Genomic DNA, 25,630 nt, shown 5'->3' on the forward strand with positions numbered 1-25,630 from the left:
AAGGGCTATGCGTTTTCAATTTATTTACAAATGATCAATGCAAACTTATAGTATAAAATCAAGTAATAATAATTATCGGTGACGCTTATGTACATGATGTAATTATCATTTAACTTATGCGCTTTAACATCATCCTGCTTAACATAACATTGCTTTGCGGGTGGCAACTTCGTAAATTATTAATAATAAACAGCACAGATAATATTATATTTAGAATTGTTTAATGTCATATGGGGGCAAATTAAAATATGATGTAGCTAATCGTGCGTCTTGGTCAGCTAGTCACGATTATGTTAATGAAAGCTATAATAATAAATTTAAGTAGCAAGACTGTACTAGTACTTTGCGTGAGAATTGAAACTACTCGAGCTGGTTCCGGCCATGTTGTGGACTGGAAGCTAAGCTGCCTTTGCTTGAATTTATAATAATGCAAGAAGAGGCCACATTGCCCGTTAGAGGTGAATGAAGACTACACTTTCTTTCGAAGCTATCAACTGATCATTATTCTCTCCAGTTGCTAAGCAATTTGTTGGGCTGTGTGGTAGGAAACCTTCCTTGCCTGAATTAAGTTTGATGGAGAAACCCAATACCAGATTTAAAACGGGTGGTAGACCCTCGTTTGATCTTTGCATAGAAAGTTTTAAAGACTTAGGGGAGCGGAAGGGGAGACTGTCTTTTTTTCTATTTGCTATTTTTCTATTTTCTAGTTTCAAATAAAAGTCATGAAAGAAGAATTTATTTGTTTAGAGCTATTCTAGCCTGATGTGATCGAAATAGATTGGTTAATAAAAAATAAAACAATTCAACCAATCGACACTGCCTTTCTCGTGTTGTGATTACCTTCTCATCATGAAACATGAAGCGAATGGAATATTTCTTCAATCCTGAGTCAATACTTAAGTTATATGAAACTTATATGCCTGATATCAAAGTACGCCAGACAATTACTCAGTACTGTCGAGATTTCAGTTTTCGGAATCCTGAAATAAACACTACTTCATAAAATGAAAACCTACTCGGTTTATATTTAATGTTGGCAATTACTTTTGGGCGGCGAACAGATCTTGTGTGAAAGATTATTTAGTAATCTGTCTAAAATGTGGAATAAATTATTAAAGACAACTTACTTATAAACTTATTATTAAATTTAAATAATTTATCTATTTATTTAAAATGTTTACATGAGCCGTCCACACATGTTCTTAAGAGATAATGTTGAATTAGAGTTCGTGTCACATCGAGTCATTGAATATTTGTTATCTATTGACTCTCGACGGTGGACGGGGACGGTAGGATATCTTTGGTAGTGTAAAACGTTTACGGACCTATCCACAGCTAATCAAAGAAATTAATGTAAGTTATTTATTCCGATTAGTTATTTATATCATTGTTTAATCGAAAAATAATTTAAGTAAAAACTATTTTAATTAATAATCGCATGAGTTTTTGATTTCCTTTAGATATGTTTGTTTTGGTGAATAATTGGTCACATTAACTTTCGGTAGCAAATATTAAAAATGGCGATGAACAGCGTTCTTCGTGTAGTAACAAGAGCCGGCCGTTCCAGACTTGCGTCTAGCTGTTGCAGACGAGCTCTGTACAGTACTGAATCTAAAGGTAATAAATTAATTCAAAATTGCTTCGCGAAGTAAAATAACTGTTCTTGTTAAAAATGATTTCATTCTTTAATTATGTTTATTAGTTTGTGTGGTCTTATAATTAATTAGTACTTATTTCTTCGAAAGAAATGTATGAAATGAATGCGCCATCTCTTCTGATGTTAGTCACTTCTTAACTGAGATGTTACGACTGAGTTGTATTGGATTAGAGTAACCCGAACCATTTAGATTTATCAATTGATAAAATGAAAAAAAAGCAGCCTTTTTATTTATATTACACACTCGAAACATGTAATAGTAGCCCTAAGATTTAATTTCTGAAATTATTTCCTGTTTGGAGAGGAGATATCTTTAAGATTTTACATCATTATAATATAAGTATTAATAAGATATTTGTTAAATTTTATAAATTTTAAATATAGGTTAATCGAATTAGGTGCTCGGAAAATAGTAAATCAGGGCATAAATCTTGCGCAGTAGTGCTTTGTTTTTATTAGCACATATACAGTTCGTTATATCATCATGATTACAGCCATAGAACATCCACGGTTGAACATAGGCCTCCCCTATAGATTTCCAATAGGATTGATTGGTGGCCTGCATACTGTCTTCCGAAGAGTGTAACAAGGTCGCCTGATATATGTTTTCGACTCATCGTCTTCACTGCAGATGCATGAAGCCGTCTTCTCTCCATTGAATAAATACTGAATATGTTCATCAATAACTAAAGTCAACTAAGCAAGATTATCTAAGTAATATTCGGTAGTGTCCTCACCGCATACGTGACGCATTTGGTTCGAGTATTTCGTTATACTGTTTATACGCAATACAATAATTATTCGCAAATGCTGCAATGCGATTGTTTGATAATAACACCATAATAATTAATGATGTTTTAATAACCATTTATTGATATATAATTAATTGATTAAGTAATTAAACCGTCCAATAACATAAGTAATGCTCATATCTCGATAAGCGTTATTACAGCAGAATTGTTTAGTATTCCATGGTTCTAAAACTTTTTTTTTCCAATTTTAAAAATTTTAACGGAGCCTATTATGTACATTTTCAATAACAAGAAATATAAAACTGTTAAGTTTCTATTAATAAAATAAATATAAGCATACATTAATTAAATATTTAAGGTTTTTTAACATTTTGGTTACAAGGTAGTTAAAATGTGTTTTTATGCTCGGATAAAACTCGTGCAATTTACACGTCGGCTGCCCGCTATTTGTTTTCATATGAAAGTTATTTGAAAGAATATAGTTACAAAAATATGCTTTTCTGTCTAATGTAAAATATAAAGTAAAATAACAAGTTATTAATTAAAACAAGTGGGTCAAAAGAAAGGGTAAGAAAATTATCAATTGTTGTAGTATTAGTATGTTACTATTGTTTGACAAGCCTACTTTTGTCGTGAGTGTATGGATTGTAAATTGTCTTGCGCGGGTTTACTGGAATTTGGTGGATGTTACATACATATAAAGAAACCGGATTTTTCCCACCAGTGAAATATAATCAAAAACCTAATTTACGGATTTTTGGCCATTGGCTATGGCTACTTAATGAAACTCCGGTGAGTTTCATTTAGTTTTTGAATCGCCATTTGTAAGCAATGGTTACATACATTACAGAATCCGCGACCCGTAATCGTGAGTAGCAGGTTTAAACAGGTTACCGCTGATTGAAATTTTTAAGTGACACGTTCATTTTAACAAGCGCTTTTAAATATTATGTATAACGATTTATAATTGCCTCGATTGTGTTATCACGGAACAGAAAATTCGGTACTGATTACAACTTGCGCAATGGTTGTCAGCTTCCATGCTCCGGGTTACGGTTTTATCAGAACGAAATAGTATTTTTATTATTACATATTTCATAAACATTAGCAATTGTTGCGCCATCGTTAATGATTTTGTTCTACAAAAACCCGCGGCTTCGTTGAAAGTTCAACAACCACATACAGTTTACATAGTAATACAATACAAATACGTATACGAAAAGTAACACAAATATGAAGTACTTAATTTTAATGTGTACACTATTCAGGCAACATTAAATAACTAAATTTAGTCCAAAAATTCTAAAGCCTATAACGGGGGTGGCCAAACAATCGCGAGCCACATTTGGCTCTATTAACAATTATTTTTGGCTCCGATTGATTGTCGAACTATTTTATTATTTAAATTAATATTACCTATGTCACCCCCAGGGGAATCAGACCAATTACTGGCGTGAGTAATAATAATTATTATTATTTCACCATAAAATTAGCGAAATCCAAACACCGATCATAATTAACTAACCGACATCTTAAGTATTATTCAGAGTGCTTTCATATATGTGTGCCAATGCTGATGTGTACGTCAAAATCTTCACCGACACTGACGCCGGTGACTACCGTGGTCATGTCACAGACTTCAATGCCGACGAATACACCGACGCCGAAGCCGTCGCCGTCGTCACTATCGATGCCGAATTAATTGCCGACGCCGACTTTAACTCCGCAATCAATGCTGATGTGTACGCCAAAACCTACACCGACGCCGACGCCGGTGACAACCGTGGTCCCGTCACAGACGTTAACGCCGACGAATACACTGACGCCGAAACCGCCGCCGTCGTCAATATCGATGCCTAATTAGTAGCCGACGCCGACGCTAACGTTGACTCAATACTGATGTGTACGTCAAAACCTTCACCGATGCCGACACCGGTGACTACCGTGGTCCCGTCACAGACGTCAACGCCGACGAATACACTGACGCCGAAACCGCCGCCGTCGTCAATATCGATGCCGAATTAGTTGCCGACGCCGACGCTAACGTTGACTCAATACTGATGTGTACGTCAAAACCTTCACCGATGCCGACACCGGTGACTACCGTGGTCCCGTCACAGACGTCAACGCCGACGAATACACCGACGTCGAAGCCGTCACCGTCGTCACTATCGATGCCTAATTAGTAGCCGACGCCGACGCTAACGTCAAAACAATGCTGATGTGTATGTCAAAACCTTCACCGATGCCGACACCGGTGACTACCGTGGTCCCGTCACAGACGTCAATGCCGACGAATACACCGACGCCGTAGCCGTCGCCGTCGTCAATATCGATGCCGAATTAGTAGCCGACGCCGACGCTAACGTTGACTCAGTACTGATATGTACGTCAAAACCTTCACCGATGCCGACACCGGTGACTACCGTGGTCCCGTCAGAAACGTCAACGCCGACGAATACACCGACGCCGAAGCCGTTACCGTCGTCACTATCGATGCCGAATTAATTGCCGACGCCGACCTTAACGCCGCAATCAATGCTGATGTGTACGTCAAAACCTACACCGACGCCAACGCCGGTGACTACCGTGGTCCCGTCACAGACGTCAACGCCGACGAATACACTGACGCCGAAACCGCCGCTGTCGTCAATATCGATGCCGAATTAGTAGCCGACGCCGACGCTAACGTTGACTCAGTACTGATATGTACGTCAAAACCTTCACCGATGCCGACACCGGTGACTACCGTGGTCCCGTCAGAAACGTCAACGCCGACGAATACACCGACGCCGAAGCCGTTACCGTCGTCACTATCGATGCCGAATTAGTTGCCGACGCCGACCTTAACGCCGCAATCAATGCTGATGTGTACGTCAAAACCTACACCGATGCCGACACAGGTGACTACCGTGGTCCCGTCTCAGACGTCAATGCCAACGAATACACCGACGCCGAAGCCGTCGCCGTCGTCACTATCGATGCCGAATTAATTGCCGACGCCGACCTTAACGCCGCAATTAATGCTGATGTGTACGTCAAAACCTACACCGACGCCAACGCCGGTGACTACCGTGGTCCCGTCACAGACGTCAACGCCGACGAATACACTGACGCCGAAACCGCCGCCGTCGTCAATATCGATGCCGAATTAGTAGCCGACGCCGACGCTAACGTTGACTCAGTACTGATATGTACGTCAAAACCTTCACCGATGCCGACACCGGTGACTACCGTGGTCCCGTCAGAAACGTCAACGCCGACGAATACACCGACGCCGAAGCCGTTACCGTCGTCAATATCGATGCCGAATTAGTTGCCGACGCCGACGCTAACGTTGACTCAATACTGATGTGTACGTCAAAACCTTCACCGATGCCGACACCGGTGACTACCGTGGTCCTGTCACAGACGTCAACGCCGACGAATTCACCGACGCCGAAGCCGTCACCGTCGTCACTATCGATGCCGAATTAGTTGCCGACGCCGACGCTAACGTTAAATCAATGCTGATGTGTACGTCAAAACCTTCACCGATGCCGACGCCGGTGACTACCGTGGTCCCGTCACAGACGTCAATGCCGACGAATACACCGACGCCGAAGCCGTCGCCGTCGTCAATATCGATGCCTAATTAGTAGCCGACGCCGACGCTAACGTTGACTCAATACTGATGTGTACGTCAAAACCTTCACCGATGCCGACACCGGTGACTACCGTGGTCCCGTCAGAAACGTCAACGCCGACGAATACACCGACGCCGAAGCCGTCGCCGTCGTCACTATCGATGCCGAATTAATTGCCGACGCCGACCTTAACTCCGCAATCAATGCTGATGTGTACGCCAAAACCTACACCGACGCCGACGCCGGTGACTACCGTGGTCCCGTCACAGACGTTAACGCCGACGAATACACTGACGCCGAAACCGCCGCCGTCGTCAATATCGATGCCTAATTAGTAGCCGACGCCGACGCTAACGTTGACTCAATACTGATGTGTACGTCAAAACCTTCACCGATGCCGACACCGGTGACTACCGTGGTCCCGTCACAGACGTCAACGCCGACGAATACACCGACGCCGAAACCGCCGCCGTCGTCAATATCGATGCCTAATTAGTAGCCGGCGCCGACGCTAACGTTGACTCAATACTGATGTGTACGTCAAAACCTTCACCGATGCCGACACCTGTGACTACCGTGGTCCCGTCACAGACGTTAACGCCGACGAATACACTGACGCCGAAACCGCCGCCGTCGTCAATATCGATGCCTAATTAGTAGCCGACGCCGACGCTAACGTTGACTCAATACTGATGTGTACGTCAAAACCTTCACCGATGCCGACACCGGTGACTACCGTGGTCCCGTCACAGACGTCAACGCCGACGAATACACTGACGCCGAAACCGCCGCCGTCGTCAATATCGATGCCGAATTAGTTGCCGACGCCGACGCTAACGTTGACTCAATACTGATGTGTACGTCAAAACCTTCACCGATGCCGACACCGGTGACTACCGTGGTCCCGTCACAGACGTCAACGCCGACGAATACACCGACGCCGAAGCCGTCACCGTCGTCACTATCGATGCCGAATTAGTTGCCGACGCCGACGCTAACGTTAAATCAATGCTGATGTGTACGTCAAAACCTTCACCAATGCCGATGCCGGTGACTACCGTGGTCCCGTCACAGACGTCAATGCCGACGAATACACCGACGCCGAAGCCGTCGCCGTCGTCAATATCGATGCCGAATTAGTTGCCGACGCCGACCTTAACGCCGCAATCAATGCTGATGTGTACGTCAAAACCTACACCGATGCCGACACCGGTGACTACCGTGGTCCCGTCACAGACGTCAACGCCGACGAATACACTGACGCCGAAACCGCCGCCGTCGTCAATATCGATGCCGAATTAGTAGCCGACGCCGACGCTAACGTTGACTCAGTACTGATATGTACGTCAAAACCTTCACCGATGCCGACACCGGTGACTACCGTGGTCCCGTCAGAAACGTCAACGCCGACGAATACACCGACGCCGAAGCCGTCGCCGTCGTCACTATCGATGCCGAATTAATTGCCGACGCCGACCTTAACTCCGCAATCAATGCTGATGTGTACGTCAAAACCTACACCGACGCCAACGCCGGTGACTACCGTGGTCCCGTCACAGACGTCAACGCCGACGAATATACTGACGCCGAAACCGCCGCCGTCGTCAATATCGATGCCGAATTAGTTGCCGACGCCGACGCTAACGTTGACTCAATACTGATGTGTACGTCAAAACCTTCACCGATGCCGACACCGGTGACTACCGTGGTCTCGTCACAGACGTCAACGCCGACGAATACACCGACGCCGAAGCCGTCACCGTCGTCACTATCGATGCCGAATTAGTTGCCGACGCCGACGCTAGCGTTGACTCAATACTGATGTGTACGTCAAAACCTTCACCGATGCCGACACCGGTGACTACCGTGGTCCCGTCACAGACGTCAACGCCGACGAATACACCGACGCCGAAGCCGTCACCGTCGTCACTATCGATGCCGAATTAGTTGCCGACGCCGACGCTAACGTTGAATCAATGCTGATGTGTACGTCAAAACCTTCACCGATGCCGACACCGGTGACTACCGTGGTCCCGTCACAAACGTCAACGCCGACGAATACACCGACGCCGAAGCCTTTGCCGTTATTACTATGGATGCCGAATTAATTGCCGACGCCGAAGGCAAGAACGTCCTCGAAACCGACGCCAATGGCGAGTCTTAAAAGGACGACTGTACACCGCTGAACTCTTCTGATGCCGACGCTGACAAAGTGTAGGACGCCGCAGCCGAAGCGGTCGCAAACGAAGACGCAGACACGGATCCAACGTTGACATAGCAACTCTGTCTGTCTGTCTCGAAATCTGTCCCGTTTCATCTCGACATCAGTGTCATTGTCAGTTATATTAGAAGAAACTATTATGCTGAAAGTTTAAACTAAATTAGTTTGATGTTCAATGAATAAAACTTGGTGAGAAAAACAAGTGCGATGAAATAAAAATCAGAGGTCGGTTTTGGTTTAACAAGGTCAAGGTGTGAACCCCCTTCGCTGGACTTTCTGATTCTCCATGTCCGTTAAAGTCGGTTACTTTCGTTCGTCTAATGATCTTCTCAATGTAATCGGGCGATATCCTTTATACTTAATTTAATGTTTATGGTATAGCAGATATAATTGTTTAAAGTTTTCGATTTAATAAACACGTTAGAAATATTTGTTACTAATAATGATCATTTTATGATATAAAAAACATAATTGAAGTTAGTCACAAGTAAATGTTAATCGTAATTTATCTTCTTATTGAATATGAATGCTAATTTTGAATAGTTGAGACTTTTTTTTTATTTTTTGTTAATTTTTGTAACTGATTTATGCAATTCATTGTTTTAGCGAAATACTACACAAAGAAACACGAATGGGTGGCCGTTAACGGAGACATCGGCACTATTGGCATTTCACACTATGCACAGGTTGGTAATTATTCATTGTGGTTTTTAGTAATCTCACTTGCTAAAAAGCACAATAAATCATATTTTATATTTTGAACTTGTTAAACTACTTTAATTGCTTATTTAAATGCAAATAATATCGTTAAATTATTTATTAAGAGGAATATAATATATATATAATATAATATATATATTTGCAATAGGCTTGCAGGCGCACATTTTAGACTTTTTAAGTAAAAAAATTTTTAAGTAAATACTTATATCCACCAGGGACCGTTACTAAAATATTAGAGTAACATTATTTTTCCTGTACATTAATTTAGTCATAAAAATAAAAAATAAATCCGATTCCATAGAAAATGTGAAACAAATTAAAATTTCAAATCAAATTTAATGTCAACTCAAAACTCAATCATACAATGCAAACACGATTCGTAATATTAATAACACAAGATCTGAAAATGAAATTTAAACGTGCATAAATTAAAAATTAAATTAATTAGATAAAATCAAAAAAAATTTAATGTTTTTTTTTTTTAATTTACCAATTATTTCAACATAAACAGTAAAAAAATTGCAGAAATTTAATTAAACCATCAACATTAACATGACATGAATACAATGTAAAATCGACCTTAACATAATGGTATCAAAGCTTACCTAAAAGAACTACCAGAAATGTCAATATGTCAACAAGTTTCAACTACACGATCAGTAAGATATTCAAAAAGCCTTGTTAATTTTAATACTCTGCTACTCAATAAGGGTATTAAATGCATCTGAAAACCCATTGTCGACCTACTGCAGCCTTCTATTTTTTATTGTAAATTTAAGTTATTTTTTTGTCTTAAATATGTGAATCGTAGGCCTGGTGTTTGGTTGAAATCATATTACATTCGGTTTTAATATTTGTACATGAATTCTTCACACAAATAGGATATTTTGTTGTAGTGTACGTATATATTTTAATATTTATTTTATTATTGACATTATAAACTGAAAGTATTAATCAAATCAGTATAAATTTATACGTAAAATTAAAAACATTTCTAGGTTCATAAATAAATTGATTATAACATAATTGGAAAATAAGATCAAAGCAGTTGTTTCAGTTTTTATATCTCATTTTAAGAATATGAAGATTTTTATTTTAAATTTTTTTTTAAATTATTTTTTGAGGTTATGTCAAGCTACAATAGCGTAAAATTTTTGAAAGCAATTGTTTTAACTTTCTATTGGTCAAATTAAATTTATTAACGATACAAACCAGGCTTATTTTTTTCTTAATTGTTGTATTTTATATCGTCTGTTGCTATTTAATTTATAGGACGCACTGGGCGAAGTCGTGTTTGCACAGTTACCTGATGTGGGCCGACAGGTGGCGTTGGGTGAAGAGTGCGGCGCTCTTGAAAGCGTGAAAGCAGCGAGCGAGATCTTTTCACCAATTTCCGGAACGGTAGGTTTAATTCCACATTTCTTTGTTACATTTTATGTTTATTTTGAACAAGAGATAGATTTAGCTTGGCATTCCAAAACAAAATGAATGTGTTAAAAAACTCTTAATTGTCATTAGCAGCGTATGTAAAAATATTCAAATGATTAATGAGTTTAATATTCTTTAATTAGCTTATATTAGCGATTCCTTTTGATATACCAGAGCATAGTTTTTACTTAAGAACCTCACTTTACTCAGCTCTGTTTTACTTTTAAACACCTTCTAAACTTCTACAATTATAATTCTGTCCTCCGTCACTTTCCTTACTCCTTTCCGACCTAATATTTATAGTATATATTATATATATATAATTATTATAATTTCTGTCAATTGCAAAATTTCAGATCACAGAAAAAAACGATCAAGTGGAATCAACACCGTCGTTAATCAACAAGTCGTGTTACGGAGATGGCTGGCTATTTCGCGTGAAACTCTCCAACATAGAAGAATTAAAGAAACTAATGGATCAAAGTTCCTATGAAAAATATTTACAAGAATCACACTGAGAGAAATATCAGTGCAAATTTGTACTAATTTTAGTGATATAACAAACCGGTAAACATTAACCATAATTACAATTGCTTTCCCACTTGTGGTATTGTTACTACGTGGTGATTTTCCAAGGCATAGATATCACCTATTTAAGAATGTATAAGTATAACACTGTATTAGCACAAATTTAAATTAGAATTGACAATCAAATTTCTACACTTAAAATTAATAGTTTGAATTGTTAATCGTACTACGGGATATTATTATTGATTTTTTTACTGTGCTTAAGAAACGGGAGTAAACTAATTGTAAACGGCGACTCTAAGAAGAATTAACCAGATATCATTTGCTACAAATTGGTACCTAAATATTGCTAAAAATAAAAATAAATTTGCTAACTCTTTTGACTATTTTTTAATTACTTAACTTTCATAGATACTGATGTAGCGATGAAAATATGGCTTTTACATAGATTAGCGTTTATTGACTCGACTACCGCTCCTAGGTATCCTCTTATAGTATTTTTTTTAAATCGTCGCTGTTCACGGACAGTGAAGAAAAACATAGGAATCAACTTATTCAATGACCGAAATTATGGCGCTGTAATACGTACCGGGCTAGGTTTGTAGTTTATATACTTGATGAGAAATTGAGCAAACAAAATATATTGATTTAATTAATAACTGGTATTACTCTAGTACATGTAATTTATTAATGTATTAAAATTGTTAACACATATAAAAATAAAACTAAAACATGTATGAACATTTATGTAATAATTACGACCTCCTTTGATAAGTAAAATAGTGAAGTTTTTGACAACGGATCAATCACATAGAACGGTACTAAAACCATGTTACTTAAGAGCTGCGGCGCCTGATATAATTTCAATTAGCTCTCTCGTGATGACAGCCTGCCGGGTTCTATTGTAGAGTAGTGACAGCTTCCTGATCATCTCTGTTGCGTTTTTGGTGGCGTTGTCCATGGCAGACATTCGAGAAGACTGCTCCGAAGCGGCGCCTTGCTTCAGTGCGTAGTATAACAACGCAGCGAGAGTCCATTCCGCGTAACTTTCTATTTGATCCTCCTCTACATCGTCGTACGCGTTCATGTTAGGCGCGTTCTGTATAATGTATTTATTTCCAATATTACATACCTTACATTAAAATGATTCAAAGTGATATTGAAGTTATAAAGGGCGATTGGTTATAGACGTAAATGTTTTCACGCCTTTTATTGACAAATGAGCAATACATTCACCACTTATTAGCTTTTATATCTACCTAATTAACTTGCACATTGTGATTTAAGATTATACCGTTAATTTTTAACTAAGTAGAATAGGAACTTTATCCGTCAGCTGGTAATTTTTGTACCTTTTTTTTTATTTTGATCTTATTTACAAAATTTGCTGTTATTTACAGAAGTTACTTGTTTTGTACTGTTTCTCCAAATTAGTGTTTCTTTGTATTATGTTTACTATCTGCATATTTACATTTATATTGATTATTGTAAACATAAACAACTAAATAATTTGCGCTTACTATTTTCGAAAAGGTATTTTGCGGTATAGGGATAATCAATTCACGCTAGTAAATACGTATGTTTTATAGAATCAAACAAGTGGATTGAACAAATGTTCCATTAATGTTTTAACCGAAAAGTTAAATGAATTAAAAATAACAATTTCATTAAAATATTTTTTCACAAAAGCTTTGATTTATTATTATCAAGCTCTTTCACGTTGGTAACAATACTTGTAGAGTGGTTTTAAAACTTTTATTAAGATGGGTATGATGTGTTTAGCATTAATATATATTAACATTAAAGTTATTAGTACAGTCCGTCGTAATAGTCTATAAGACTAAGGAGTCTAATAGAATATTGTTTTCAGAGGTGGCCATCGTTCATAATTAGTTTCAAATCTAGATTTACTTAATGTATGAACGTACTATTTTATTTTACTTATAAAGAACTAATTTTGTGTATCAGAAGGAATGTTTCTGGAAGATTTACACTATCGTGAGTAATGTCGTTTTCACATTTACTTACTTCAATTTTTTTTCTACTGAATACTGGTACAATCGACGTCACATATTTCACAGGAGTGTAGTATTTATTATAGTAGATTTCGGCCATGTCAAAAACGAATCCAGATTCAGTAATGGCCATTGCAACAGTGGAGGCATCTTTGAATATTGGACTTGTGCGACCAATCTGAAATTTTAGTAAAAATTTGTTTACAAATCATACAATCATTTGTAGTCTTAGTGAGCAGGCCACCTTGTACGCAGAAGTGATGGCCAGTGCGTCCTTTGTTCTGGAGTGGAGATCATGGAGCGACAAACGTAGCAAATGGGTATGTTCATCTACGAGATGAACAGAGTACCTTATTAAGTTTGTCTGTTCACATAAGAGATTGAAAGCAGGCCGCTCCCAACTGATCGCCTATTGGAAATCGATAAGGGATCCTGTCCACTGATATATTGTATGTCCAGCCAACGGTTGAAAAGTTGATGATGATGATGATGAAAAACTTTCAACAATTAATCAAGTAATAAGAAAAAAAATCCATGTCCATGTTTGGGGAAGTGAAACGCGAATATATTTCTGACTTTTCCTCGGGTTAGCATATATAACTATCAAAAAAATTGCTATTTTAATTTCGGCAAAGAGTTTTTTGATTTTGTAATTGTCTATCTATTGTATTGCCTTGATATGCCGTGCACATACTTTTTGTGGCAGTATTTGTGTATCAACAAAAAACTTTACTTTATTTTATGTACTATTATACTTCTAATATTTGCACCTAGATAGGACTTAATACATTGGGTTATGTTTTTGAAATCCTCGAAAGAAGATGTCATTAAAAAAACATGCAGTAATTAAAAACTGAAAAGATTCCAAACATACCTGTTTAAAGGATAGAAGCATGTGTTTCGCGTAACTAGACCTGAGCATCGATCGTGACTTGTCACCGATACATACAACTTTGTGGTGGTCGCCATCTGCGCCTCTTTCCACTAGAGTGCGCCTTATGTTGCGCGCCACGCCGCTGTGGACGCCTCCGCAAAGACCTGGACACATATGTCACAGTTTCTCATATTTTAATTAACTATATATCGTCATCATCATTTATACTGAATGACGTCTAATTTCGATATAGGTTTCCTCCATAAATTTCCAATGTGATTGGTTTGGAAGGGGCCTGCATCCAAATCTTCTGAAGATCATAACAAGTTCATCTGTCCTCCTAGTGGGTGATTGACATATAAATAAAGAAATGACGAAATGCCATACCCTTTCCTTGAAACGATTTGTACAGTTGTTTTGCAGGAAAAAAAGGCAATGAAAATTTATAATTTCACAATCTTTCATTACCCATGTCGCATGGCGAAATTTGTAAATGTACAAATGTTTAAAACTACTTAGAAGTTAAGCAAGGACTTTAAAACAAAATCAAAGGAAAAGTTTGTAAACTTTATGAAACGGCTTCGATTTCGAAACGTTTTAGGGAAGACTGTAAAATACTTTAAATGGCGTAGTTAGAACTTGTTACATTGCGATAACGAAAGAAGTTCTATCGCTTTCGCAAAAAATGTACTTTGATAACATGATACGCAGAAGCACAATATTAGTGTCTAATAATATAGGTCACTATTTACTCGTTGACACTCTGACCGAGTTCATTCTACGCATTAAGGAATGCTTTTTTACAAATGAGACGTCATTGAGTGGCGACGCAAACGATGTCAATAGAGATCAAGTCACCTTGTGATGAAACTGTCGAATTCATTGCGGCATGTTGTTACATTAACTCGGTATTGATGTTAATCGAAGCCTTATACGACGTAAACTACGCAGTTAAATTAGAACCCAATTACATTTATACATGACGCTTCCGCTTCAATGTGAAATTTTACTAGTGTTAAAGATTTGCGATCTCTCCACCGATCATGTTTTATATCTTAAAAATATAATTCTCACATGACACCTCGATATACACCACGGTATTGAAGTCTCACATTGTAACAAAATGCTTTCAATAACTTAAAGAGTTTTTGCAACAATGCTTCGCAATATGTATGTAAGTAAACAAGAACAGGGCATACATCAGTACTATGATTATATTTATTCACTAATAGATTTATTAATATGAACTATGTAAGCACGATACATATAGTACACGTTCATTTCTGTAAATCCTTTATAATAATATAATATAAAACATATTCTTTAACTAAAAACATGGATTATAAGAATTAGTTGAAATAATTAAATACGCGGAAGAGAATATGACGGTCAGTGTTATTTTTATGGTTTCAGTACTATAGGATGGGCCAGTATATCAAATGACGTCATCTTGTAGTAGCACAGAATACATGTATGTTTACTTTAAAGTGAAAGCAATTTATTTTACCGCCATATCTGTGCCCCTGATCCTTTGATAACCCGCCGCGAGCCGAGCAGTGCGCTTTGAACTTATTGTCGTAATAATAAATGAAACTAACTTAAAAAAACTGTGTTAATATAAATAGTTACAGAATGGAAATAACTATTTAATCTATTATAATATGACTATTTATGTCATTTACATTCGTTTCGTCCATGTAAAATGACATACAAATAAAAATACTCATTATACAATTGGACAATTAAGCCGTTTTGCGCATTAACATATATTGCTATTTGCATTGAAGACATAACTACCATTTACCGTTAAAGAAAAAATAGGTTATGATGCGAGTAAAAAGTTATTTAATTTGTTAAACTAACGATGTTTACATTTATCAACTTGTTGAACAATGTAAAAATTATACTTTGATTGCTTAAAAAAAGTACACATAGTTGTGATGAAAGAGACAAATAAATTCAATAATTTGAACGCCTGAACAAAGGAGTTTCATGTCTAATGAGGTGACAAACTATTATTTAGTTATATCATCACGTCTCTAATAATATCAGTGCTAATTTTTAAGTTTTGGTAAGATAAGTAATCGAGTTTGTACGTACTAAAACAATGTACCGATAGGCCGGGGAGCAATGAGATACCATTTGTGGAGAGAAGATTCTCGAATAATTTATGCACTTTGTAATAATATTTATTATTTTGTATATTTTTAAGCTTTTCGCAAATTTACACATTTTTTTTGTAAATTTACGCATTCATACATATAATAGGTATATACGTAATGATATTAAACGTATAAAGATAAAAAAACCAAACCGAATGACATGTCTGTTATGATATATATTTATCAAAAGTTCGCAAGTGACTTGTAAGGACGGGACTGGCTTTTTACCCGCGAACGAGGAAAATACGAGCAATTAATGAATGAAATGATATTATTAATCATGCATATCAAATATTTAACGAAACTACTTATCAATGAATCGGTGGTAATTGTTCTGGTAAGCCCAAGTTCAATGATAACACGCGCTAGATATCCGAAGCATCGAGAAGTAAATACAATACGTCACAGACACATGCCACGCGCGAATTTGACTCAAAAGATATGATTTGAAATCTTTACTTTGTCGAATTAAACAGAGAAAGAATATATTTTGTTTTCATTAAAATCATGAGAGAATAACATTCGGCTCAGATCATAGATAAAAGTTAATAAGGTTATATACCTCTGTCTGATGTCATTGCTATGTACACTCTTCGAATTTTTTCCTTTTCCCCCTCAGCCGGCTTTTTTTCCTCTACAGGTGGCGGCGAAGCTTCTGGAGCCTTTTCTTTTTTATCTTTTGTTTCGTCATCTAATGCTTCCTTCTGTAAGTGACTCGATACGTAAAATTTGCGAGGGCCGTAGCCAAATGCACGTGCTGCTTGTAATTCCCGCTCTGCTTTCGTGAATCTTGAACGAAAGCAACAAATTCTGGTTACTAATTATCAAATAAATATTTGGTGATGAATTCTCTTAACACGCTTATTGGTTTTTTCGAGAGCATTTACAACTTCACCACGTTCGAGGGTTCAAAGGCGTAATTAGGTATCAAGCCAAGTTTTAGATTGCTTGCCTATCCGTTTCATGATGTGCCCTGTCACATCAAGAGCCGTTGAGAGCGTTTTGGCCAGCAAATTATAAGATATTATAATACTATAGCAAATCTTCACCGTGAAACCAAAACACAAACATGAATACCTCTACGCATAGAAGAATAAGGAAGCAGAAAGAATACAAAATCTACGTCAATTCGTGCTCGACTTACTTTCCTTTTTCATCTGCTTAGGATCTACTACATAATTTAAAACCAAATATTAAGTCACTATAATAAAGTTATAGGAACAATAATAAATATAGAAATTTTTTCGTAACTAATAAGATATTACTGGAGGTCGATATGTATGTGAAAATATTTACTTGCTAGCTGATACCATCTTCATTGTTTTTGTAATCTTTTGTATGTTGTAAATAGATTTTAGTCGATTAGAGACCTGTTTTAACTGTACCATTATAAATATTTGAATGATACTCCTGCATCTGTAGAAAGAATCAAAAGGTATCACATTTATATAAGACTATTTGTCAATACTGTCAATATTTTGTTCATTTGAAATAGTATAATTGTATGTAACCTTCTTATTAAAGTATAATATAGTTTACACTTTAATACTAGTTTTGAATGTAATTACGTCTTTATACGAAGAGTAAGAAATTTATGAATATTTAAAAAAAAATACTTAACTAATAAATATTTCATCGTCATTATCATTTCAGCCGTATGACGTCAATGATGGATATAGACCTCCTTAGTGATTTTCAAAACCATTTGAAGCGGCCTGCGCTTAGTCTCCTCCGACTATTTTGACAAATTTTTCCAACTGAGGGTTGGGTAGATGACCACTTTGATTGCCGATCTGTGGTTTACACTCTAGAATTTTAAGGCGCTAGCGGCCATTTGCTCTAAGCGGTACGTAGTGTGCCCACTGCAGCTTCAATTTATTAATCCGCTGGGCTGTGACAGTTACTTTCGTACATCTATGAATATCCTCGTTCCTGAGTCGATCCCCTAGATAATTCTAATGTGTGCCCTTTTTAGCCATGGCTCCCTAAACGACAATGAACCTTCTCTGAAATACATTCTGTCAATTCATTACAAAGCAACAACAAACTCGATATAAATAGAGGCTATTGTAAGTAATCAATAAATTATAAGTAAGCAATGTTTATATAATGATTCAAATAAAGTAGCTTCTCCGGAAAAAAAAATACGACCTACGATGGCAAGTCCCTTAACCTTAAAACTGCTATATAATTACTAGATTGAAATGTACCTACATTTAAAAAATGTAAATAATATCCGTAATGTTTACACAAAGGAACGGAATCATCAAGTGTATGCCGCGCCTTCATTTCTCAACTTTTAAGCGCATTGACACACAACTATGCATTATATAATCCGGAAGACAAGAACGATAATGTTTACGTTGCGTTCAATTTTTTTAAACGTTTATACTGTTTATTATTATGTGAGATTTTAAAATTTTTCAGCTATAACCATTTACCGGAAGTTCAATAAACGCTTTCTAAACTTATTTACTTTATAAAAATAAATGTCCAAAGATTTCTTCTAAATTAAATTTCGTTAAGTCTTTGAATAGTAATTCAGTTTATTTATAGATCAAATATAATCTGTGGTGTCTGCAGCTTCGTTTAAATATTTATAACGGAGATCTACATATCATTAAGACATGTGTTTCCGCAACCATGTTGTAGAGGTCTTTGCATTCCTCTTTTATTACCTTAACGAGATATATAATTATGTTTCTAAAAGGCATGTATGTATGTGACGTATACGTGTCGCCAGATTTGGAATTTATTAAACCTGTGCAATTTTAAGGAGAGAGAATATTACTAGGTGTGTCTAGTCCAGAAGCGATCTAACAGTACGATGGCCTCACAACCTGTTGAAATAGAAGGAGATCGCGGCCCGAGTCAAGGCTCTTCCGAGCCCTCGAGCTTAGGTACCTTGAAAAAAGTTTTAGGCAAGGCGCTCTAAACCTCTCCCGCGAAACCTACACATGCCACTTGGACAAAGTGAAGGTCTTTAAAACAACTAAAAAAACCAAATCACTGATCATCACGTAAGAACGCTGTCCATTTCGTCAGCATGTGCGTCTCATTGGAACGATGTTTTGAAAATGTTTATTTCATGCTTACATCTATAAAGTGTTGTGAATCTATGAATTATTTTTATCTATATAATTAAATGACATCATAATTTTAAGAAACACTTTTAAATTGATTCAATTAATTTTTGTCTCTTTAATATTAGTGACGGTTTAATTTTTTTTATGGCATAACTAAAGTAATTTATTGAACTTGATTTTGATTATATCGAAATAATTCTGGATTTGCTACAAGTGTTTTATGTATAATTTTAGTTATTTTTCAATGGTAATCTACACCAGAGCAAAATATCAAAATTATTACTTATACATTGTCAATTATAATTAGCGTTGACTGTATGTTTGGGACAATAATGTTTTTTTTTTTTTTTTATAAAACAACTATTAATATTTTATGTACTGCTACATACAGTACAAAGGCAAATTAATATTAAGCTAACTTTAATACCATGCATAAAAATAGTTATAAAAGTTCTGTTTGTTTCCATAATTGTTTTTTAATTATTTAATTAAAATAAAAACTAGTCCGACCTTCGAATTCGCTAACGCTTATAAAAAACACAAACGCAACTCGAGCAATGTATTGCATCGAATGGGCTTTAATAAAGTTGCCAGATGTACGAAATTATTGGACATGGTAGTATAATTCATTTTAATGTATATATAATATTATATAGTTACAATAACAACACCTCGTACCTCTGCCAAACGACGGGCCTGCGCATCGTATTTCAAAAAATGCAGGGAGCCTTGAAAAAAAGGGACCTTAGCAATTTGTGAAGTTTCTAGAAAGATTAGTACAAATCAATTTTCGTTTGAAATAATAAACATTTAATATATTAAACAGTATTTAACATATCTTCTTAAATTTAGACCACCTTTTATTAAACATTATACCACGTTTTCACTCTTTGGTTATTGGTCAGCTTTAATAGAATTTCGATGTCATAAGTTGCAGTAATAAGTTATTGATTACTCCTTGAGATTCCTTACATAATAGTAATCATGATATATTTTCATAATACCATATCTACGGAAGATCATTGTTTTCGCCTATCTCAACGTCGCTGTTTTACATATAAGCGGGCACGAAACTACCCGCGCTTATAACTCAACAAGATTGCTCGCCACATCCACACGTCTCTTAATTATTACGAACACAAGATGATGCAAGTGAAACCCGCCAGAGTGGAAGAACAGGATATTTGTGGTTCGCCGCCTGATAAGGTAAATAAAAATTTGTTTTGTTTGAAATACTATTTTTTATCCTCAGGGCTATTCACTATTTTCTAAGTGTCGTTCTTAAATTATACACTAGAATGCCAATTTGCGAGTTTTATACCTCAGAATTTAAGTTTACGATAGCTAAATAACACTTGTTTTTGCAATTATTTTCCATCTACACATAACTGTTCAATAAAAAATATGAATGTTGTGGACGAAATTATGAAACGATTTAATTAGAACATTTCAAATTTCATTTCATTGCGTAAAATTATAATTGGCGTCTGCGAAATTTATTAAGTTAAATATATTACGTGTTACTAACCTTCTACCAGTTATCATCAACATTTTTTAAACATTTTACCTTACGTTAAGAGTTTGCTATGACTTTATATACATTGAATCATATAAGGTTTACCGTAGAGAACTATACATAGCAATGTGTTTAATAAGTATTGTATCAAACGAATAGTATCATTATTATTTACATCTCTATAAAAAAAGAATTTCAACCTGGTCAAGCGATTGCGGCTACTTTCGTTTACTGAAACTAATGATAAGTTTCATGTAAGTATATTGTATTTAATAACTACTTGTACTTAATAACTTCATCCTTCATTTATTATCAAAGTAAACAAATTAATTTTTTACTATACGAGTATAAGATTTTTTTAGACTTTATTATGTTTTTATTACTATAAAGTCGTTATAAAAGTATTTTTAGAATGATATAATTTTATTACGTGACTTTTTCTTAATATTACACGATTAATTAAAACAAACTTATTATAGCAACTGTTATGTTCAAAACAGCAATTAACAACTATGACAACGCACAACAAGTATAACTGATTATTAGGATAATGGCGTTATACATAATACTTGTGCACAAACGAAAAATATGAATTTTCGACGAAGTAAATACCTTTATTATAAGAGTATGAAATATATTATTTTTTAACTTATTTATATATTTACATAACATAAAGATATAATAGAAATCATTAGTTATCTTTGAAGTAAAATATGAATTCTCAGCAGTTCTGTTATAGGGAAAATTTTTGTTTTGTAGGTATTGAAACTAACTCACAATATATTTTAATTGAAACATTGTCAATGACGTATTTTATTTATACAATTGAAAGCATGTCACGATATGAAATATGAAATCCCGCCGTGTTATCAACCTCCAGGAATTTGTTCCAATCTTATTATAGAAGCAAAATAATTTTAATTCTTGTTTAACAATAAGTAATCCTGTAGTACAAACTGCTGATTGCGTTATATACTTCTTAATTTCTGACGCCTACTGCAAAGTATAGGCCTCTCCCAAAAAATATCTATGGGGGATATCCCCATTATAGGTAAAAAACCTATAATTTCCACGCTTGGCAGGCGAGGTGGTAATCGCAATGTTGTGCTGAGGACGCTGCTGCCTTGCCTCAGAAACTTGTTTGTGAACAATGGCAATCCTATAGTAATCCTATGGGCGGCCCCGGGAATCGAATCCACGACATACGATCCCAAGTCTTAGTCGTCGGCCGCTTTGTTAACACTGCTCTAAGTTATTAACATATAACATAAATTGTATTAGTTTTTACATCGAATTTAAAAATATGTTTTTTTATTAAGCCGAACTTAATAGTTCTATTTCACACAAGTATTGTGAAAAGTAATTGATATTATTATAAATAGTTTTCAAAAAGTAGCACAATATAAGATAAATATAAGCGAAGAGGAAGAAGCGAGAAACATAAGCACAATTAAGAGAAATATAAGCGCTAATAGTTCGTAAATACCAGTTGCTATGGTCCCATTTAAAAAAAAACCGAGATCTGGATTAATATTCGAACATTCGCAGTTTGATAGCTCGTATCGCAGAGGCGTCGACATCCGTGCGCACGCTGGGGTTATCTTGAAATTGTCTCCAACCTGGGCTTCCAGAGATAAGTAGGGCGCCTCTAATTCATCTCTGGAATAGATATGAAATAACTCATTAAATATCTATACATATTGCAATTTGTCGTTAACAGTCAAATCGTTTCATTAGGGGCACACAAACTTTATCCATAAAATATATTTATTAATTTGCTCCTATAATGGTTTTGTCTACGAATCATTAAATGTGACCACTTTAAATTATATTTACTTAACATTTGTATTTGTCTTGAAATAGTTTTTTATTGACAAACATTAAATAAGTAAGAAAACATTAACCGTTAATAAAATTTACCTCGTTTATTTTTATTTCAGCCGAAACTTATGCAGGGCGGTAATTACATTCGAGAAGGAAGAGATTCTTCAAAGTCTACTTGGCTGCTTTTTACACCTGAAAAAGACGAGACCGGTTCGCTTGCCAGGTTTCTTAATATTTTCTCTTCTCACGGAGTAAATCTTAGTCACATTGAATCAAGATCTTCGGCGCGTCGCCCAGGTTACGAGTTTATGGTTGAATGTGAACATGGAGCCGGCGACTTTGGAGCTGCTTTGGAAGACTTAAAGAAAAATGTCGGTTATTTGAACATCATATCAAGAAATTATAAAGACAACAGGTGTAAGTATTTTGTCGTAGTCTCTAATACTTTGAAATCAAATTACTTTTTCAATTTTTTGTACATAGAATATTTTTATATATTATCATAAAGATTTCTCGTTGACAGGTGCCGTTCCATGGTTTCCACGGCGTATACGCGACTTGGATAGATTCGCCAACCAAATCCTTTCATATGGAGCAGAACTAGATTCGGATCATCCAGGGTTTACAGACTCAGTTTACCGTGCGCGTAGAAAGTACTTTGCAGACATCGCATATAATTACAAACACGGTCAACCGCTTCCCCACGTGGATTACACCAAAGAAGAAATTGCAACATGGGGTGCTGTCTTCAAGCAGTTGGTTGAATTGTATCCTACCCATGCTTGTAAGGAACATAACCACGTTTTTCCCTTGTTAATTGAGAATTGTGGATATAGGGAAGACAATATTCCTCAGTTAGAAGATGTGTCCAACTTCTTAAAAGGTAAATAATAAAAACAATGTCTTAATAGCAAACGTAGTTTCATTGATAAGTATCATAGGTTATAGTAAATTTTGGAGTGTAATATAATTTTTAATTCATCTCTTCGTTATTTTCAGACTGTACCGGTTTTACGTTGCGGCCAGTAGCTGGTTTGTTATCTTCACGTGACTTCTTGGCAGGTCTTGCCTTCCGAGTATTCCACAGCACGCAGTACATCAGACATCACTCCAAGCCTTTGTACACACCAGAACCTGATGTCTGCCACGAACTTCTTGGACATGCTCCACTTTTCGCAGATCCTGCTTTCGCCCAATTTTCCCAGGAGATTGGTTTAGCCTCGCTCGGTGCACCAGATGACTACATTGAGAAACTTGCGACGGTAAAGTAACGTTTAAAAAATATGTGATTTTATTTCTTGCAATTCTGGTCTTTGTTTCGCTATAAAGATGATGGAGGCGTTATTAACCTAATGATACTTTCAATATCACTGGTAAATTTTGCTACTGTTTAATCCTTATAAAACAAACTATTGTCTTTTATTATCATAATATAAAGAAGACCTAACGCTAATTATTTAATTGTTCGTAAGTGAATGAATTCCTAGGAATATACATAAAAGTACATACTTAATATAATATAAGAACACATAGGAATAAATACATATAATTTAAAGTCTTTCATTATGTACAATGTTCTTACAGATAAAGAATATGTTTCAATGAAAATTGTCACGTTTTATTTTTTTTATCCACAGTGCTTTTGGTTCACCGTTGAGTTTGGATTATGTAGACAAGATGGAGTTTTAAAGGCTTTCGGAGCTGGGCTTTTATCGTCCTTTGGAGAACTGCAATATTGCCTCTCAGACACGCCCGAATTGAGAGCGTTTGAGCCAGAGATTACGGGAGAACAAAAGTATCCCATTACAGAGTACCAACCTATTTACTACGTAGCTGAAAGTTTCGAAAGTGCCAAGGAGAAGATGATGTATGTATTTTTATTAATAAGTTAAATATAATATAAATTACAAATAATACCAAATCATAGGCTTCGGAGCTTATTTCGTTTCCAGCTTTTTGTTAAATGTGTTTTTAGTCCGCAAAGGTTCATTTTATTTTGCTCATTTGGGATAAAACTTATTTGTCTCATTAAAAAAATTAATTAAAAAAAATATTTATATATACTTTAGTAAATAAATTGCAGTTTGAAGATTTTAAATAGTTATTGATTTTTTCCAGAAAATTCGCCCAAACCATACCACGTGACTTCGGTGTGAGGTACAATCCTTATACACAGAGCATTGACATTCTTGACTCGCCAAAACAAATGAAAGACTTACTCAAAGAAGTGCATCAGGAAATGGGCCTCCTGCTAAATACTATGGACAAATTGTAGATGTTTGTTTTGTACAACCCATTCGAATATAGCTTAAATATTTTAAACACAACGCTTCATTTGCTTTCTAACTAGCTGGTCTTAGTGGAAATAATTTATAAGTTAGACTTAAGTTTAGACTTAATTATGTATGATGATTATTAATGAAAATATCATTACAACGCATTAGGACACACAGTACAGAGTTAAAAAGATAGATGTACAGTAAACTCTGCTGAAAACTTGCGACGAATAAAATAAAAAATTAAAACTATAACATATTATGATAAATCGATAGTTATTGTGTTGACATTTTAATAACTTTAGATATAAGATTAGAATTAAGATTTTCAGAAGATTACTTAAGATTAAGTGTATTAGCTAAAGAATATTGTGTGCTAGTTGTGTTAATTTTTAAGGTTAAATATAGCATTATTGCAATTAAATATGTAATATGTTTAATTTCATATGAATAAAGAAAATTTGAATTCTAACCTGTAAAACGAATAATTTTCCTTTTCGTTATTCTTAGTTTTGTAAAATCCATAAGTCATTTTATCGTTAACTGGTTTCGGTGTATTGCAAAAATGACATTAAAAAATTTAATGTAAGTCAATAAAATACAATCTAACCGTAATTATTGACTACGACAAAGGCTACCGCTATTGTTGCGAATTTTCTATATGTTTATATCCGCGGCAACGGCTCACTACCTGAATTGTATATGGCTATGACCACTGCTATTTCAATATAGACATAGCGGTAGTCAAAGCTGAACTAACGACCAAACCAACGACGATGATGCCAATGACAATGACCTTGTTTAGGTCGGTGACGATGTCGAAAATTTGGTAATTATTTAACAATTATAAAATTTTTAAACTTTCAAGAATATACAATCTTTTTATACGATATTATAAAAAATATAAATTATGCCATTTATTTTAATAATAATTTTATATATGTA

At 35.7% G+C, this 25,630-nt stretch overlaps 3 protein-coding genes across 4 annotated transcripts; 2 read left to right on the forward strand and 1 right to left on the reverse strand.

Moving 5' to 3' along the window:
- The first annotated feature begins 1,269 nt into the window (after positions 1-1,269).
- Positions 1,270-11,635, forward strand: LOC137933654 (glycine cleavage system H protein-like). Its single transcript, XM_068777666.1, has 5 exons — positions 1,270-1,353; positions 1,506-1,617; positions 8,863-8,942; positions 10,249-10,377; positions 10,761-11,635. The coding sequence occupies exons 2-5, from the start codon at positions 1,518-1,520 to the stop codon at positions 10,920-10,922; spliced, it is 471 nt and encodes a 156-aa protein (XP_068633767.1). The 5' UTR covers positions 1,270-1,353; positions 1,506-1,517; the 3' UTR covers positions 10,923-11,635.
- Positions 11,636-11,696: 61 nt separating this feature from the next.
- LOC137933638 (ATP synthase subunit gamma, mitochondrial-like) lies at positions 11,697-17,371 on the reverse strand. The gene is made up of 5 exons (XM_068777665.1): positions 17,280-17,371; positions 16,546-16,772; positions 13,822-13,985; positions 12,961-13,125; positions 11,697-12,031 (listed from the first exon to the last, which is right to left on the reverse strand). Exons 1-5 carry the CDS (start codon positions 17,369-17,371, stop codon positions 11,765-11,767), a joined length of 915 nt encoding a protein of 304 aa, XP_068633766.1. The 3' UTR covers positions 11,697-11,764.
- A 2,801-nt stretch (positions 17,372-20,172) lies between these two features.
- On the forward strand, positions 20,173-25,153 carry Hn (phenylalanine-4-hydroxylase). Of its 2 annotated transcripts, none has more exons than XM_068764535.1 (6): positions 20,173-20,275; positions 22,526-22,826; positions 22,918-23,292; positions 23,409-23,671; positions 24,047-24,276; positions 24,528-25,153. In XM_068764535.1, the coding sequence occupies exons 1-6, from the start codon at positions 20,213-20,215 to the stop codon at positions 24,682-24,684; spliced, it is 1,389 nt and encodes a 462-aa protein (XP_068620636.1). In that variant the 5' UTR covers positions 20,173-20,212; the 3' UTR covers positions 24,685-25,153. The 2 variants fall into 2 exon arrangements, with proteins under 2 accessions (XP_068620636.1, XP_068620643.1); XM_068764542.1 differs by having other exon boundaries at positions 22,933-23,292; positions 24,528-25,151.
- Positions 25,154-25,630: the final 477 nt, after the last annotated feature.

This window comes from Battus philenor, unplaced genomic scaffold, assembly GCF_028537555.1.
Source record: "Battus philenor isolate CCGP_79_NKW_IND1 unplaced genomic scaffold, ilBatPhil1.0.hap1 SCAF_1, whole genome shotgun sequence".
In the NCBI taxonomy this organism is placed as follows: domain Eukaryota; kingdom Metazoa; phylum Arthropoda; class Insecta; order Lepidoptera; family Papilionidae; genus Battus; species Battus philenor.